The sequence below is a fragment of the Ictalurus punctatus genome, chromosome 13 (genome assembly GCF_001660625.3).
Source record: "Ictalurus punctatus breed USDA103 chromosome 13, Coco_2.0, whole genome shotgun sequence".
Taxonomy (NCBI): Eukaryota; Metazoa; Chordata; class Actinopteri; order Siluriformes; family Ictaluridae; genus Ictalurus; species Ictalurus punctatus.
In genome coordinates this window covers 29,310,001-29,327,832 of record NC_030428.2, presented here as the reverse complement: position 1 = coordinate 29,327,832, position 17,832 = coordinate 29,310,001, and the positions used below count along the sequence as shown (strand labels likewise).

Sequence of the window (17,832 nt, the reverse complement as noted above, 5' to 3'; positions counted from 1 at the left end):
GTAGGGTGTCTATGTAAGGGGGAATATGTAGGGTGAATATATAGGGTGCATATGTAGGGTGCATATGTAGGGGAAGTATGTAGGATGTCCATGTAGGGGGAATGTGTAGGGTGCATATTTAGGGGGAATATGTAGGGTGCATATTTAGGGGGAATATGCATGGTGCCCATGTAGGGGAAATGTGTAGGGTGCATATGCATGGTGCCCATGTAGGGGGAATATGTAGGGTGCCTCTGTAGGGGGAATATGTAGGGTGCCTAAGTAGAGGGAATGTGTAAGGTGCCTATGTAGTGGCATGTGTAGGGTGCATATGCATGGTGTCTATGTAGGGGAAATATGTAGGGTGCACATGTAGGGTGTCTATGTAGGGGGAATATGTAAGGTGCCTATGTAGGGCACATGATTGGACAGTGTTTGTGGTCTTAGGATAAAATCCATCCCATTTGGAAGCCACTCTGGTGACTGTGCGAAGCCACTAGGGGGCAGGTCAGAGCCTGAACATCCCTCTTCTACAGGATTCCATAGCGACATACATCTTTTATGGGATCTCAAATCGTGCGTTATCTTAGATCAGAACACATCGCTGACGTTAAAGCGTCTTAAACTCACTCACCTGACGAAGCTGCTGTGAACGCTAACGTTAAAACGTTAACTCGGCACATAATCTCTATTAGGAACGTGATTAGTTTGCATAAAGTCCATTCATTATTTACACGTTTTACACGTGGTGGTTTTATTTCCATCCAGTTCCTTCCATCAGAACAAATTCCAGACACAGTCACATTCTGTTTTTCAGGAAATTCCGATTATTTGACGCTCGTAAAATCCTAAACGTGTTTGGTTTTACAGATGGATAGAAAATATTTACAACAAACACAAGATGGTGAGGGATTCCGAAATCTGAACCGTGGAATTGCCGTCACGTGTGTAACGTGTTTACAGAGAGCTCAGTGGAATGAAAAAATGCTAAATAAATTCACGATAACGTGAACGCATCACCGTGTGCGACTCAAACGAGACGTATTACAGATGCCGTCCTGAGAAACTAATCCCGTCTGAATAGGGCTGTAGGTCGAGCTCCTGAACGTGATCGCCGAGGATGTCAGATTTGGAGTAAACGGCGAGGAGTCGACTCTTGGAATCTGATTCAGAGTCGATTTGAATCGAGTGAACGGGTTAATTCAATTCAATTCAATTTTATTTGTATAGCGCTTTTTACAATAGACATTGTCTCAAAGCAGCTTTACAGAAATATCAACACGGTGTACAGATATTAAAGGTGTGAATTTATCCCAACTGAGCAAGACACTGAGTGGCAACGGTGGCGAGGAAAAACTCCCTAAGATGTTTTAAGAGGAAGAAACCTTGAGAGGAACCCGACTCAGAAGGAACCCGTCCTCATCTGGGTAACAACAGATAGTGTGAAAAAGTTCATTATGGATTTATATGAAGTCTGTATGGTGTTAGGAGCAGCCGTAGTCCCAGCAGTCTGGAATTAAAGAAGATTTGAGCTCCATCCAGAGGCAGAAAGGATCTGGATCTCTAGTATCTCCATAAATTCGTGTGGGGCTCGGCGAAAGGAGAGAGGGAGAAAAAAGATAATTATGACTGCGAAGTAGTAGAACAGAATCTAGTCAGGGTAGGCTTGAGTAAACAAATACGTTTTAATCCTGGACTTAAACACTGAGACTGTGTCTGAGTCCCGAACACTAATAGGAAGACTGTTCCATAACTGTGGGGCTCTATAAGAGAAAGCTCTTCCCCCTGCTGTAGCCTTCACTATTCGAGGTGAACTGAAATGAACACTTTAGCATCGTAATACATACTCCTCAGATCTGATCAGATTTTCAAATTTAAGCCGCTCGATCAAATGCATTTGCACAAGTCGTTGTTTTTTTTGTGTGTGTTAATGCTGTATATTTATATTATCCCGTATTAAACACTCTGAGACAGTAGTAACGTGTACGGCGTGTTACAGTTTACTGAAAATAGACCCGCTCTGTCCGATCTCTCTATCCTCAAACGACTAAAAAGATTAAATTAAATGACTTCAGAACTAGTCACGGGTTTGCTGATTAAAGTTTTATATAAACGTGCGTTGTTTCCGTGTGATGATGGATTCTTTAACGCCGTCTAATCAAATGTCCAACAGCAATGTTTCCCTTCAGATTATTTTAACTTTCATTGAAGTGTATTATTTGAACTTGTCTAATCTAAAGTCTCCTGCGTTTTTTGGAAACTGACTCCAGATTAAAGACGAATAAAGTTCGCCTGGTGTTTACTGTAAAACTAAATCCAGAATGAAACGAAGGATTAAACACAATCCTGATGATTTATTTAAGGCGTATTTTAAACTGAATAAATTTCAGATAAACTTTGTGTTAAATAATGAATTCCTGAGTAACGTCTGCGTTTTAAACACACAATCACCATCAAATACGGTTTCTGTTAGAAATGTGCATGACAGACAACACTGATTTTCAGTTTGTGTGTGTGCATGTGTGTGTGTGTATGGGTATGTGTGTGTGTGTGTGTCTGTGTGTGTGTGTATGGGTATGTGTGTGTGTGTATGGGTATGTGTGTGTGTGTATGGGTGTGTGTGTGTGTGTGTGTATGGGTGTGTGTGTGTGTGTGTTTGTGTGTTTGTGTGTGTGTGTATGGGTGTGTGTGTGTGTGTGTATGGGTGTGTGTGTGTGTGTGTGTGTGTGTATGGGTGTGTGTGTGTGTGTGTGTCTGTGTGTGTGTATGGGTATGTGTGTGTGTGTATGGGTGTGTGTGTGTGTGTGTGTATGGGTGTGTGTTTGTGTGTGTGTGTGTGTATGGGGGTGTGTGTGTGTGTGTGTGTGTGTTTGGGGGTGTGTGTGTGTGTTTGTGTGTGTGTGTGTGTATGTGTGTGTGTATGGGGGTGTGTATGGGTGTGTGTGTGTGTGTTTGTGTGTGTGTGTGTATGGGTGGGGTCATTTTTAGGATGTTGTTTATTTCAGGCTGTGCCCTGATGAGACCTTCGTTGCACTCTGCTGTAATTTTGCGCTATTCCTGCAGTTTAAACGCCGCTCTCTCGCTGAGGTCCGTGTCTCGGGCGGGGTGCCATTATTTTTAGCCCGTGTGGCACACTGTAGCTGTGTTTATGTGATAAATATAAACAGTAAGCACATTTCTGTGGCTGTGCTCCACTCCAAAATGGATAGGAGCATGTTCGCTAAACTTTAGTGACCTTTTGTGTGTTTTTTAATAAAAATGACTCTGAATCTAATCAGTGAATCGAATCAGATCGTGATTTAATGATTCACTGATAAACATGTAATAAACATCCGAGTTTCCTCAGAGTGATCTTATAGATGAGGTTTCTGAGATCAGCGCACATTTCTGATGTATATTTAGAAAATGGACGTTATATTTAATGGAATTTTAAACATAAATGTTCGACATCAACAACAGAACTTGGAGTGGGTTCTTGATTTATTTATTTAAATCAGCGCAGACAATACGAGACCAGTAGGCGTCTGTTTGATTCCTCATCCCGAAACTGCGTCTCAATTCAGCTACTGTCCATCCTAAATAGTGTCTGAGATGAGAACGAGTGCGTCCCAAAGACACCCGGATGGTCTGCTGATGTCTGCTGTAGATTTTCGAGTGTGGATCCGTGGACACTTCATCAGCTAATATTACCCATGAGTCCTTACGTGAGGGCGGGAGGAGGAGCTTTGTGTCGCCGAATTCAGCCTGCAAACATACATATAAATATAAATAAATGAAGGGGTGGTAAATGAAATAGTATATGTGATATAAGGATTAATGAGTGAAGAAAAGCTGAAACACAGTGAGGGGTGTGTTTACGGTGACTGGGTGTGTAACTAGGCAACAACCAATGGCGTGTTTGTTAGTGCGTCCCGGTACTTTTTTTAGTACACACTCAAAAGTGCATACTTTTTCTTCTGAAAGAGAGTACACACTTTCAGTGTACAGTATCAGCAGGTGCATCGGGACGCAGCGGGTTTGTTGTGTACGTATAAAGATGTAAAAGTGTGTTTATATTTATAATTAAAGTCGATGTTCGATGGTAGACGGTTGCTGCTGTGGATAATCACGGCGATGTGAGCTGTAACGTCTGACACCCGTTACTGTTTCTCTCGACGCTGCGGTTGCGATGTTGTTCCTGTCGCATCGTGCTGAATGGTGATGGTGCAACACAGGAAGTGAGGGAGGAAGTAGTTTCTATAGCGAGGACAAACTCAACTGCTGTAACACAGCTTTAGGATGTGATTAGCAAACATTAAAATACTTAACGTCCAGTATAGAAATAAAAGAAAAATACAATTGAAAAATATTTTTTAAATGACTGAACGCGATTAAAATTCACTTCCGAATAAGAATACGTGTAAATTAACTTAACAAATTTATTATAAAGCATTAAAACTTTTAAATTTGATTAAAATATATACAAAAATGGCTAAAAAACAACAAGTAAAATTAAAATGAAATCTGAAATTAAGTTAATGCTAAAAAATAGAAATAAGTAAATATTGTAAACGAGAACAAAACGAGTAATAAATATTACAAATAAATACAAAAACTCTAATATAGAAAAATATCCGTCATATAAATGAATAAAATGATCACTTTATCTTATATAAATAAGATTGTTCTAGATGTAATGTAAACAAACAAGTAATTACAGAAAAATGTACAAAAATAAATAAAAATAAACACTAAGCAGATATAATATAAATATACATAAATGTCTAAAAACTTATTGAACTAAATTAAATATAAAAATCAGAAATGAGTACATAATGTAACATAAAATAACAAATCATAAATAATTATTACAAATAAATATACAAAAATAAATAATCTACAGAATAAAAGATGAATGAATACAAATTACTCAAATGAAATGTTAAAAGTAAATAAAATGAAAAGAAATATATATTTCTTATTTGGCAGTTTACTTCTGTGTGTGTGTGTGTGTGTGTGTGTGTGTGTGTGTGTGTGTATATATATATATATACACACAGAGAAGTAAACTGCCAAATCAATTAACTAAATAGACAAATAAATAATAACATAAAAATTTATTGGCTTATAATTGTAAAATATATGTTGGTTCAGTGTGTGTGTGAGTGTGTGTGAGTGTGTGAGAGAGAGATTTCGGGGTGGATCAGATGAAACTGAGGAGGTCATTTCCTCTTAGCACTCTTCCGTTGGTTAATAAAGTCACACTTCCTCTTGACCTTTGACCCTGTATGAGGAAATCTGCAGCCTGGTTTTCCGTCGACTTTTTAAAACGCGCTTTTAAAAATATTACTTTCTAAATGAACACGAGGAAATAAAGAAACTTCTCAGTGCGTCCCATAAAGAATAGAGGGGGACGAGTTATTAAATAAAATATAAATAAATAAAAGATCTGTCCCAGCTTTCTGACACGATGCAACACAAACGTTTACGCAGAGTTTTAATGTTCGGATGGAATCAGCAAAATTCACTAACAGTTTAATTTTATTGTTTAAATGCACATAAAAGTTGGTTGATGGATGCGTAGGCCCCGCCCACACAGGGAGGCTCCGCCCACACAGAGATACGGACAGTGGCTTGTTCTGTATTTTGTCTTCGTCCACAGCCTTTGGAATTTTTTTAATGTTTCATTTGGAGTTGAAAAGTGTTTGTTGAAACAGTGTGTTGGATGATTTTGTTCCGTACACGCCGAGGAAAAAGGAGAAGCTGCAGGGCCTGAGTAAGAACATTCTTGTGTGTACATGTGGGCGGAGCCTGAGCCACTGTGACCCTTGAAAGATTAGCATAATCACATTACGTGTTTGTTTATCATTAGCAAAACGTTCAGATACAAACCTGTTTTTCTCATAATAGATTTTTATTCAACACGAATCTACTTCCTTTTAAACCGTGTTGAAGCGGCAGATGCATCCTGCTGTGATGAGCTTCTTCCTTTCCTGCTGTGTGTGCGTGCATGTGTGCGTGCGTGTGTGCATGTGTGTGCGTGTATGTGTGTGTGTGTGTGCATGTGTGGGTGTGCATGTGTGTGTTTGCGTGTGTGCGTGTGTGTGTGTGTGTGTGTGTGTGTGTGCATGTGTGGGTGTGCATGTGTGTGTTTGCGTGTGTGCGTGTGTCTGTGTGTGTGTGTGTGAGTGTGTGTGTTTGCGTGTGTGTGGGTGTGCGTGTGTGCGTGCGCTCGTGTGTGTGCGTGCGCTCGTGTGTGTGTGCGTGCGCTCGTGTGTGTGTGCGAGTGAGTGTGCGTGTGTGTGTGTGCGAGTGAGTGTGAGTGTGCGCGCGTGTGTGTGAGTGTGAGTGTGAGTGTGTGTGTGTGTGTGTGTGTGTGTGTGTGTGTGTTGCTGTTATAGTAGACACTGAGTGACGGGGTGGTGTGATGAAGTGGAGTTCCATGTTATCACACTGAAGTTGATTATTTTCCTGTAACAGCGCGTCCCTGAGTGTTTTATTTCTCTCACACCACAGCGACTCACCCACTATTACAACTTTATTTAAAAAAAAGATACACTTTTATCTGTTTATAGTTACAGTTCATGTCGGGGAAACAAAATCGTTCCTGTTCTCACTCACATTACAGCAGTTATATACTACACTCGTTCCCTCATCAGCGTCTCTCTATTCTCTCTCTCTATTCTCTCTATTCTCTCTCTCTATTCTCTCTCTTCTCTCTCTCTATTCTCTCTCTCTATTCTCTCTATTCTCTCTCTCTATTCTCTCTATTCTCTCTCTCTATTCTGAGATATAAATATAAAATGTGTAAAATATATATATATATACACACACACACACACAGTATCTCACAAAAGTGAGTACACCCCTCACCAGTATGAGGGAGTGTGAGAGCGATGACACCAAATTTAACACACCTGCTCCCCATTCACACCTGAGACCTTGTAACACTAACAAGTCACATGACACCGGGAGGGAACATGGCTAACTGGGTCCAATTTGGACATTTTCACTTAGGGGTGTACTCACTTTTGTTGCCAGCGGTTTAGACATTAATGGCTGTGTGTTGTTATTTTGAGGGGACAGCAAATTTACACTGTTACACAAGCTGTACACTCACTACTTTACATTGTAGCAAAGTGTCATTTCTTCAGTGTGTCACATCAAAAGATATCATCAAATATTTACACAAATGTCAGGGGTGTACTAACTTTTGCGAGATACTGTATGTATATGTGTATGTATGTATGTATGTATGTGTATATATATATATATATATATATATATATATATATATATATATATATATATATATATAAAAGATGATAAAATCACAGTGTGTGGTGTTAGTGAGAACTTAAAGTTACAGCTTTACCTCTGACTGTTACACAGCGCTGACACTGGAGACTCCTTCTTACACGTTACATAAACCTCTCCTTGAAAACGTAACACATTTTTGAATGTGAATTCTTTTGGAACGCCCTGTGAACGAGCCGTTGCTATGGAAACAAGTGCATTAATATAAAGCTGCACTATTGTCAGAGCCGCTGTTATAGAGAATTAATCAATACCTTCTGACCAATCAGGATCCAGAACTCAGCAGCACAGCTCTGGTATCAATAATACTATCATCAGTCAAATTTTTATAGAAAATGTTATTTTAAATGAATATTTCATATATAGTAGAAATGTTTTAAAATATTGTGATTATATTTTTGTTGTGTGTGTATGTGATAGCTGCTAGAGGAGCATGGGTACGACTGCCAGCACCGCCCCTCCACAGGCGTCTGAGGGTATCCACAGCAATACCATGATGGACAGCAGGCAGCCACTAAGCCCCGCCCCCTTCATCCACAACAACAGAGCCAAATCCATCATCACCAATAAAGTGGCTCCGGTCGTTATCACGTATGTAAACACACGCGCACACACACACACACACACACACACACACACACACACACACACACACACACACACATCTCTGTTTGTGATCAAACCCCGCTGTACTCACACTGGTGTGATATCACACCCAATACACACAATATTTAGTCTGTTTAATCGCTTCCTCTCTCTCTCTCTCACACACACACACACACACACACACACACACACACACCTGTGTATCTCAGTACTACTTCATTCAACTTTCATTTCCCTTCAATTAGTAGGTTTGTGGTTTTGTTTATTTGTTTGTTTGTGTGTGTGTGTGTGTGTGTGTGTGTGTGTGTTACAGCCTTAATTGCAAACAAGAGTTTCAGATCCACGATGATGTCATCAAGACGAATTACACAGTGGGGCGCATTTCTGATAACATGCCTGAACACTTCCTGGTGCAGGTACACACACACACACACACACACACACACACGGGGACACACAGACAGACACACATACGCACACACTCACGCACACACACAGTCAGATGTGAGAGACTAGCAGAGTGTGTAGTGGTGTTGGTGTGTAGAGTCGAGCTTTAGCGCCTGTGTGTTAATTGTTTGAACTCATTTCTCTGTCACTCATCCTGTAGGTGTTTTTTAAAGTGCTAGCATTAGCATTATGTGTGTCGATACTGTAACCATGACAACCGCTGATTGTTTAGTCGATACATCAGCTTCTCACGCACACAGCTACATCATGATAAGAAAAAATGCAACACAAACATACTGTAACACACACATGCTGTAACACACATGCTGCAACACACACACATGCTGCAACACACACACATACTGTAACACAAACATACTGTAACACACACATGCTGTAACACACATGCTGCAACACACACACATGCTGCAACACACACACATACTGTAACACACACATACTGTAACACACACATACTGTAACACATGCTGCAACACACACACATGCTGCAACACACACACATGCTGTAACACACACATACTGTAACACACACATGCTGCAACACACACACATGCTGCAACACACACACATACTGTAACACACACACATAATACTGCAACACACACACATACTGTAACACACACATACTGCAACACACACATACTGTAACACACACATACTGTAACGCACATGCTGCAACACACACACATACTGTAACACACACACATACTGTAACACACACAAATAATACTGCAACACACACACATACTGTAACACACATGCTGTAACACACACATACTGCAACACACACACATGCTGCAACACACACACATACTGTAACACACACATACTGTAACACACACATACTGTAACACACATGCTGCAACACACACACATACTGTAACACACACATACTGTAACACACACATACTGTAACACACATGCTGCAACACACACACATACTGTAACACACACATACTGCAACACACACACATACTGTAACACACACACATAATACTGCAACACACACACATACTGTAACACACACATACTGCAACACACACACATAATACTGCAACACACACACATACTGCAACACACACATACTGCAACACACACATACTGCAACACACACACATACTGTAACACACACACATAATACTGCAACACACACATACTGTAACACACATGCTGCAACACACACACACATGCTGCAACACACACACATACTGTAACACACACACACTGTAACATACACTGTAACACACACTGTAACACACTGTAACACACACACACATTGTAACACACACACATACTGGAACATACACACACTGTAAAACACACTACGACATACTGTAATACACCAACACATGCACTGTTACACACTAATACACACTCTGAAGTGCACTTCCTCCTCAGGGCTCCTACTTCATGGTGCTGGACGTGTTCAGTAAAGCGGACGTTCTCAACACGACTGCCTCGTGTGGCGCTCCAAACTTCCGTCAGGTCAGAGGAGGTTACCCGGTGTTTGGAATGGGTCAGCCCAGACTGGGTGGTTTCAGAAAGGTCCTGTACATGCTGCAGAGCCGAGGGCACGAGGTGAGAAATGACGATTACAGGTGCATGCTGGGTAAAATGGAGTACTCCCTAAACATGCTAATGAGGCTAACGGTGCAGTTATATATTCCCTTCTGTTCGTGTGGCTATGTGTGTGTCTGTGTGTCTCTCACTCTTTCTCTGTCTCCTGTCTCTGTCTCTCTCTCTCTCTCTCTCTGTCTCTCTCTGTCTGTCTCCTGTCTCGGTCTCTCTCTCTCTCTCTGTCTTTCTCTCTCTGTCTGTCTTTCTCTCTGTCTGTCTCTCTCTCTCTGTCTCTCTCTGTCTGTCTCCTGTCTCGGTCTCTCTCTCTCTCTCTCTGTCTTTCTCTCTGTCTTTCTCTCTGTCTGTCTCTCTCTCTCTCTCTGTCTCTCGCTCTCTCTCTCTCTGTCTGTCTCCTGTCTCGGTCTCTCTCTCTCTCTCTCTCTCTCTCTCGGTCTTTCTCTCTGTCTGTCTCTCTCTGTCTCTGTCTCTCTCTCTCTGCCTGTCTGTCTCTCTCTCTCTCTGTGTCTCTCTCTCTCTGTCTCTCTATCTCTGTAGGAAGTGATAGTTTTCTGTGTAAGGGAGGAGCCGGTGGTGTTCCTGCGTGTGGAGGATGATTTTGTTCCGTACACGCCGAGGAAAAAGGAGAACCTGCACGAGAACCTACAGGGCCTGAGTAAGAACATTCTTGTGGAGAACTTCGAACTCAACATCAGGAAAGAGGTGACCATGCACACTGTAACACACATTGTAAACACACTACACACTGTCACACACTCCAACACACACAGTAGCGCATTAATACACATAGTAACACACTGTAACACTACACACTAACATACATGGAAACACAAAATAACACACTAACATACACACCAACACAAGAATACACACTGTAACTCTGCACTCTGCAACAATCATACACACTGTATACTGTAACACACCAATACACACTGGAAACAGGAATATACACTGTAACACTACACACTAACATACATGGAAACACGTTAATACACACACTACACACTGTCACACACTCCAACACACATTGTACCACATTAATACACATTGTGTGGTGTTTTATTTCCAGCTGCATGACTTTGCCAGGCTGAACGAGAACGCCTTCTTCGTCTACAACGACATTGAACACTTTAAAGATGAACCTCAGAGGATCTTCATCACCTGTGAAGAGGACATTCACGTCACTGAAGAGGTTTACAGAAGACCTGTTTTCACCACACCCTCATACAGGTCACCACCTTACACACAGCTGTATTATAATACCACACCATGCAGCACAATACAATATCGAAAAGGAGAAGTAATAAACATACATCTTTACGCAGCGATTACTGGGGTCCAAGCATTAATTGCAACTGAACCCCTATCTGCTGTTATTTCATTATTGCTATGATTGTCAGTCATGTTATATAGACATGCCTTGTGTATAAAATCTTTCTTTTTATTAAAGGTTAGGACATATGCCCACACAAAGGAACAGTCAAATAGTTGAGAGCACCCCCTAGTGGTCTAGTTACATTAAATTCACAGTCTCACTCAGACTATCTGCACAAAATATCAGACAATCACAAGATATAGGTCAATAAGTTTATATGAGCACCACCCACACATTTCATTGGACGTTATCAGTAAAACTAGCATACATATTTTAAGCTAGTGTGATGTGTCTCATTATTACGTTGCTAACCATAACCAATTGGAGGTAGAGTTTTCTTACTAGGCCTGATTGAAGTCATATTTCTAAACCTTGATATACAAGTGAAGAACTGAAGAGATATTTGCGTTGTGTTGTGGATTGTGATGGTGGTCACATCCTGCAGGTATCACCGTCTGCCTCTGCCAGTAGAGGGCGCTCCGTTGGAGGAGCACTTCAACGCCTTTGTGAACGTGTTACGGGTGAGCTGAATTATACTTGTTTTAGGGGTCCAAACACTTAGTAACCCATCAACAGTACATGATTATTTTTATTACTCCGGTTCTTTCCGTATGTCTGTAGGAGACCCCGTCTTTGTGTGTGAAAGGGGGCGGGGCCTGTCCTCCCCCAGCCCTGCTATTCAGCTGTCAGGTCGGTGTGGGTCGTACCAATGTGGCCATGATCCTGGGGACTCTGGTGATGCAGAGAGTGATGGCAAATACACAACCTTCACCGTCTACACACACACCGTAAGACCCTTCAGTTTATAATAACAATAATACTTTATATTCAATTTCGCTGAATGTTTCTGTAATATTTACACTGTCTAGACCTGAGGTCTGCTAATAATGAACATTTAGCAACATAATGTAATTAAATGTATGCAAATCAAATTATTCAACCGTCCGTGTTAATTATGTTGTTAGCAGTGAATGAGTTTGTTTACATTGTGTATGTTTTCATTCCTGTAGATGTTCAGGGTTTCTAAATGTTCACTGGTGCTGTAAATACTTTTAGTTGTTGAAAAAATCTAATATAACAAAATAATCAACAGCAGTGATAACAGTAATAATCCTAATGATTATGTTTTAAACTTAATAATATGAATACTACTACTAATAATAATAATAAAGTTTCCTTGTTGTCTGTTACAGTGATGTGGAAGAATCGACCACTGAGGTGAAAGTTCACTTCCGGGTCATTGAGACGCTCATCAGTAAGCTACCTAACGGTCAACAAATTGTAGATGAGGTCAGAGGTCATCTTTTATTACTGTGTGTGTTTTGCATATTGTGGTGTTATGGTGTTTGACACTGTTAAGAATTATTCAACAGATTTGGGCAAAGAATAGAAACTAACACTGTATAATATACAGCCCCCTACAGTTACACTGTAACATTGTAGAATGTAGACCTCCCTACAGTTACGCTGTAACACTGTAGAATGTACAACCCCCTACAGTTACACTGTAGAGTGTAGAAGTCCCTACAGTTACACTGTAACACTGTAGAATGTAGAAATCCCTACAGTTACACTGTAACATTGTAGAATGTAGAATGCTGTGCCGTTATGCTGTAATGATTAGAACATTGTAGAACTGCAGATACAGAGACAGTGTTTTAGCACTCAGAGGAACAAACGTGAATAAAGGTGTTTATTATAGATTGTTGTTGTTTGTGTGTTCAGGTGGATAAAGCTGTTACTCTTTGTTCTGAAATGCACAACATCAAAGATGCCATTTACGAGAACAAGAAGAAGCTGGAGGCCATCGCAGAGGATTACCAAACCCAGGTTAGATAAACCTTAAACTGACCACTACAACCACTACACCCTGACACCTGCACCCGGACCCCTACAACCCTGACCCCTACACCCTGACCCCTACAACCCTGACCACTACGACCACTACACCCTGACCCCTACACCCTGACCCCTACAACCCTGACCACTACGACCACTACACCCTGACACCTGCACCCGGACCCCTACAACCCGGACCCCTACAACCCTGACCCCTACAACCCTGACCACTACACCCTGACCACTACAACCCTGACCACTACACCCTGACCCCTACAACCCTGACCCCTACAACCCTGACCCCTACACCCTGACCCCTACAACCCTGACCACTACACCCTGACCCCTACAACCCTGACCCCTACAACCCTGACCCCTACAACCCTGACCCCTACACCCTGACCCCTACAACCCTGACCACTACACCCTGACCACTACAACCCTGACCACTACACCCTGACCCCTACAACCCTGACCACTGCACCCTGGCCACTACAGCCCTGTCCCCTGCACCCTGACCCCTACAACCCTGTCCCCTGCACCCTGACCCCTACAACCCTGTCTCCTGCACCCTGTCCCCTGCACCCTGACCCCTACAACCCTGTCTCCTGCACCCTGTCCCCTGCACCCTGACCCCTACAACCCTGACCCCTACAACCCTGACCCCTACACCCTGACCACTACACCCTGACCCCTACAACCCTGTCCCCTGCACCCTGACCCCTACAACCCTGTCTCTTGCACCCTGTCCCCTGCACCCTGACCCCTACAACCCTGACCCCTACAACCCTGGCCACTACAACCCTGTCCCCTGCACCCTGACCACTACACCCTGACCTCTACAACCCTGACCACTACACCTTGACCCCTACAACCCTGACCCCTACACCCTGACCCATACACCCTGATCCCTAAGTTATTGTTAAAAACTAAAGGAGTGTGTGTGTGTGTGTGTGTGTGTGTGTGTGTGTGTATAGGGAAATAGTACTAAGCTGTACTTCCTACAGAGGCTGGTTCAGAGTTTGGAACTTTACTTCTATCTTATCCTCTTCAACGCCTACCTACATGACCAGGTACACACACACACACACACAAACACACCGGTTTCCTACATTTGTCTCTGTCCGTTTTTGTTTCTCTCTCTCTCTTCTATCATTTCACCTCCATTACTATCACTCATGTCCCTCCATTAGCGTCTATTTATTTGTCTCTGTCCGTCTCCATGGCAACACCGCAGTATCCACTTGCTTTCTCTCGGAGTTTCAGCCAGTGGCTGTGTGCTAATGCCTGGGTGTACCGCCTCCTGTCCTGCCTCAACCAATCAGAGCTCAGAGCACCTGCTGACCTCATCACAAAAGGAGCCAGAGTCCTGGTAAGAGGACACACACACACACACACACACACACACACATGCATGCATGCACATACACACACATGTACACATACACAAAACTAAAACACACTGCAAAACTAAATAAATAAACACCAGACACCGAACATTTCTACTGATGGACTACATTTGGAATTTTACCACCTTACAAAACTCTACTATTTTAATCTGTGTGTGTGTTTTAAACCCGTGTGTGTGTTGGTGTGCAGGTGGCTGATGAGTTCTTGGTGCCAGATGTTCTCCTCACTGTTAAGGAAATGAAGGTGGCAAATTTCAGACGAGTGTCCAAAATGCCCATCTATGGGATGGCCCAGCCTACAGCCGAGGTACGTCATGTAGTAACCCTGCGTCAGCACTGTGGGGGCGGGGCCTAACCATGATGACATCAGACCTGATATTATAGCATCAATTAGCGAATGAGACAACTCCGGACACTCACCTCATTTTAATACACTCGGACCGTTCTGATCTTTATTATAAGCGCTTGTTTTAGGGGGCATGGCCACATTTGATCATCAGTAGGTCACATGACCATAACATGTCTATAGGAGCTCAGTAACTTCCCTGAAAGCCCCGGAAATGTTGCTTCTCACGCTGCCCAAGCACACCAGTCACTGTAACCCTCCACCCCTCTATTTTATTTTAGGCGGTGGGCGTGGTCCTTTCGTACCTGGCGGATGAGAGGAGGCGGTACTCTGCGGTTCTGTGGGTGTGTCTGCAGGATGAGCTGGTGCTGGAGTGTAACGGTCAGATTTTCTGCCCCCGAGAGCCGACGTGTCCCGAGCAGCACATCTCTCTGTACAGTGCAGCGGCTCAGGAGATAGAGGTACACCTCGACATAAACACTGCTGGATCTCTACTGCTGCCGTGTTTTGTTCTCAGTGGTGTGTCTGGTGTGTGTAGGAGCTGGAGTGCTCCCTGAAGGAGGAGGTGTTGGGTTCTCAGAAGTGGTTGGAGGTGACTCTGGAGCAGGAAAAGCAGATGAAGATGTTTAAGAGCTGCAGGACTCTGCAAGAGATCTTCAGCACACACAAACAGACTCACCAAGGCCTGCAATACACACGTATCCCTCTGCCTGAGTGTGCAGCACCAAGAGAGGAGGTACACACACACAGTAATCAGGTTCCTGATGCCGCACAACTCTGAAATGTGGCATCTCTCATCTCTGTGGTCAGTATCTGGAGTATTACAGTGAGGACCTCCTCACTCCTCAGGTCTCCTTCTGACCTCTAGTGCTGAGCTGCAGTACTGCACTAATCTCTAACCTGTGTGTGTATGTGTGTGTGTGTGTTTCAGGACTTTGACAGGCTGCTGGAGGCGATGAAGAGTGTGTTAGCTGAAGATTCTCGTGCTGCGTTTGTGTTTAATTGTTCAAACGGCCGCAGCAGGAGCACCACTGCCATGACCATCGCCACACTCACACTCTGGCACTTTAATGTACGCTCACTAACACCTGTGTATTCTTATTATTTTATAATTTACCAAATTTTTCTTTTTTTCATTAGTTTCTTTTAGATTTTATAATACATTACACAAATAACAAATATTTTTTTCTCCTCTCCTTTTTAAAATAATTTTATTTCTGTAATTAATTTTGCTAGTTAATAGTGTATTTATTCCTCTCTGATATTCTAGGTTATTTATTTATTTATTTCTCTAAGTTTTGATATTTATTTGTTTGTTTGATAATTTAGCGTTTGTAAATATTTGCATATTTTAATTTGTATTTCTTGTAGTCCCCCATGTGATTGGTTGATTAACTGGTTGTTACTGTTATTATTATTAATATTATTATTATTATTATTATTATTATTATTATTATTATTATTATTTATTTTTACTCATTTATAATTATTTTTACTTGTGTGACTTTGTTTAACTATAAAAAACTTTAGTTTTTCATATTATCTGTTTTATTTTTATATTTTATTTAAATTCTTTAATCCATTCCTTTTCTAAACAATGTCTAGAATTGTTTAATTGTGTAATGAGATGAAGCTGAGTGAGCTGTAGGTGCAGTGTCAATGTAGAGTGGAAATATTACTCTGTGTGTGTGTGTGTGTGTGTGTGTGTGTGTGTGTGTGTCTGTATGTGTGTGTGTGTGTGTGTGTGTGTGTGTGTGTGTGTGTGTGTATACAGGGATTCCCTGAGTTTGGAGAGGAGGAGATTGTCAGTGTTCCTGATGCTAAATACACCAAGGGGGAATTTGAAGTAATGTTCAGTAACGTTTGTTAATTTCCTGTTATGTTGGTCTATTTTAGAAATCTGATTAACTGGTGTGTGTGTGTGTGTGTGTGTGTGTGTGTGTTTAGGTGGTGATGCGTTTGATCAGACTCCTCCCTGATGGTCACAGGATGAAGAGAGAGGTTGATATTGCGTTGGATTCAGTGAGTGAGACGATGACACCGATGCACCATCACCTGCGGGAGATCATCATCTGCACATACAGACAGGTAGGGGGCGCCACGAACACGCCCGAATGCTATAACACGGACAGGTAGGGGGCGCCATGAACACGCCCGAATACTATAACACGGACATGTAGGGTCGCGCCACAAACATGCCCGAATGCTGTAACACGGACAGGTAGAGAAATTAGGGAACTGTGCAGCAAATTAGCAAGAAAGTAAAGTATGTGCGAGTGTGTCACCTGCAGGTGGCAACACTCGCACATCTCATCTCATCCTCTCAGAGAGTGAAGTTTGAGAGTCGGCAGCTGATCTCCAGACTTGAGGACTCCACAAACCATCCAAACAAACCACAGAGAGAGGGAAAGAAAGACAGAGAAACAGAGAGAAAGAGTAAGAAATGGAGAGAGAGAGATGGAGAACAACAGAGAGACCGAGAGAGACAAAGAGTGAGAGATGTAGAGAGAGATATAGACAGAGAAAGAGAGACCAACAGAATGAGAGAGAGGTGTATATATATAGAGAGAGATGAGACAGAATCAGATAGAGATGGAAAGAGAGAGAGGTAGACACAGAGAGAGAGAGAGAGAGAGAGAGAGAGGTAGAGAGGTAGACAGAGAGAGAGAAGTATAGAGAGAGTGAGTGAGGTATAGAGAGAGAGGGGTAGAGAGAGAGAGAGAGGGGTATAGAGAGAGACAGAGAGAGAGAGAGGGGTGTAGGGAGAGAGAGAGGGGTATAGAGAGAGAGAGAGAGAGAGAGGGGTATATATAGAGAGAGAGAGGGGTATAGAGAGAGACAGAGAGAGAGAGAGAGGGGTGTAGGGAGAGAGAGAGGGGTAGAGAGAGAGAGAGAGAGAGGGGTATAGAGAGACAGATAGAGAGAGAGAGGGGGTATAG

The 17,832-nt window shown here is 42.4% G+C and overlaps 1 protein-coding gene across 2 annotated transcripts in view; it reads left to right on the top strand.

Moving 5' to 3' along the window:
* pald1a (phosphatase domain containing paladin 1a) overlaps positions 1–17,832 on the top strand; it is a 44,166-nt gene that overhangs the window by 13,777 nt on the left and 12,557 nt on the right. For both annotated transcript variants that reach the window (XM_053685258.1, XM_017483979.3), the window contains exons 2-18: positions 7,696–7,866; positions 8,195–8,297; positions 9,748–9,927; positions 10,462–10,626; positions 10,994–11,154; positions 11,745–11,820; positions 11,921–12,087; positions 12,493–12,589; positions 13,025–13,129; positions 14,116–14,211; positions 14,376–14,510; positions 14,738–14,854; positions 15,175–15,354; positions 15,432–15,629; positions 15,825–15,965; positions 16,668–16,739; positions 16,841–16,981. In XM_053685258.1, coding sequence (XP_053541233.1) covers positions 7,709–7,866; positions 8,195–8,297; positions 9,748–9,927; positions 10,462–10,626; positions 10,994–11,154; positions 11,745–11,820; positions 11,921–12,087; positions 12,493–12,589; positions 13,025–13,129; positions 14,116–14,211; positions 14,376–14,510; positions 14,738–14,854; positions 15,175–15,354; positions 15,432–15,629; positions 15,825–15,965; positions 16,668–16,739; positions 16,841–16,981 — 2,292 coding nt within the window. In that variant the 5' untranslated portion in view covers positions 7,696–7,708. The remainder of the gene's footprint in view (positions 1–7,695; positions 7,867–8,194; positions 8,298–9,747; positions 9,928–10,461; positions 10,627–10,993; positions 11,155–11,744; positions 11,821–11,920; positions 12,088–12,492; positions 12,590–13,024; positions 13,130–14,115; positions 14,212–14,375; positions 14,511–14,737; positions 14,855–15,174; positions 15,355–15,431; positions 15,630–15,824; positions 15,966–16,667; positions 16,740–16,840; positions 16,982–17,832) is intronic.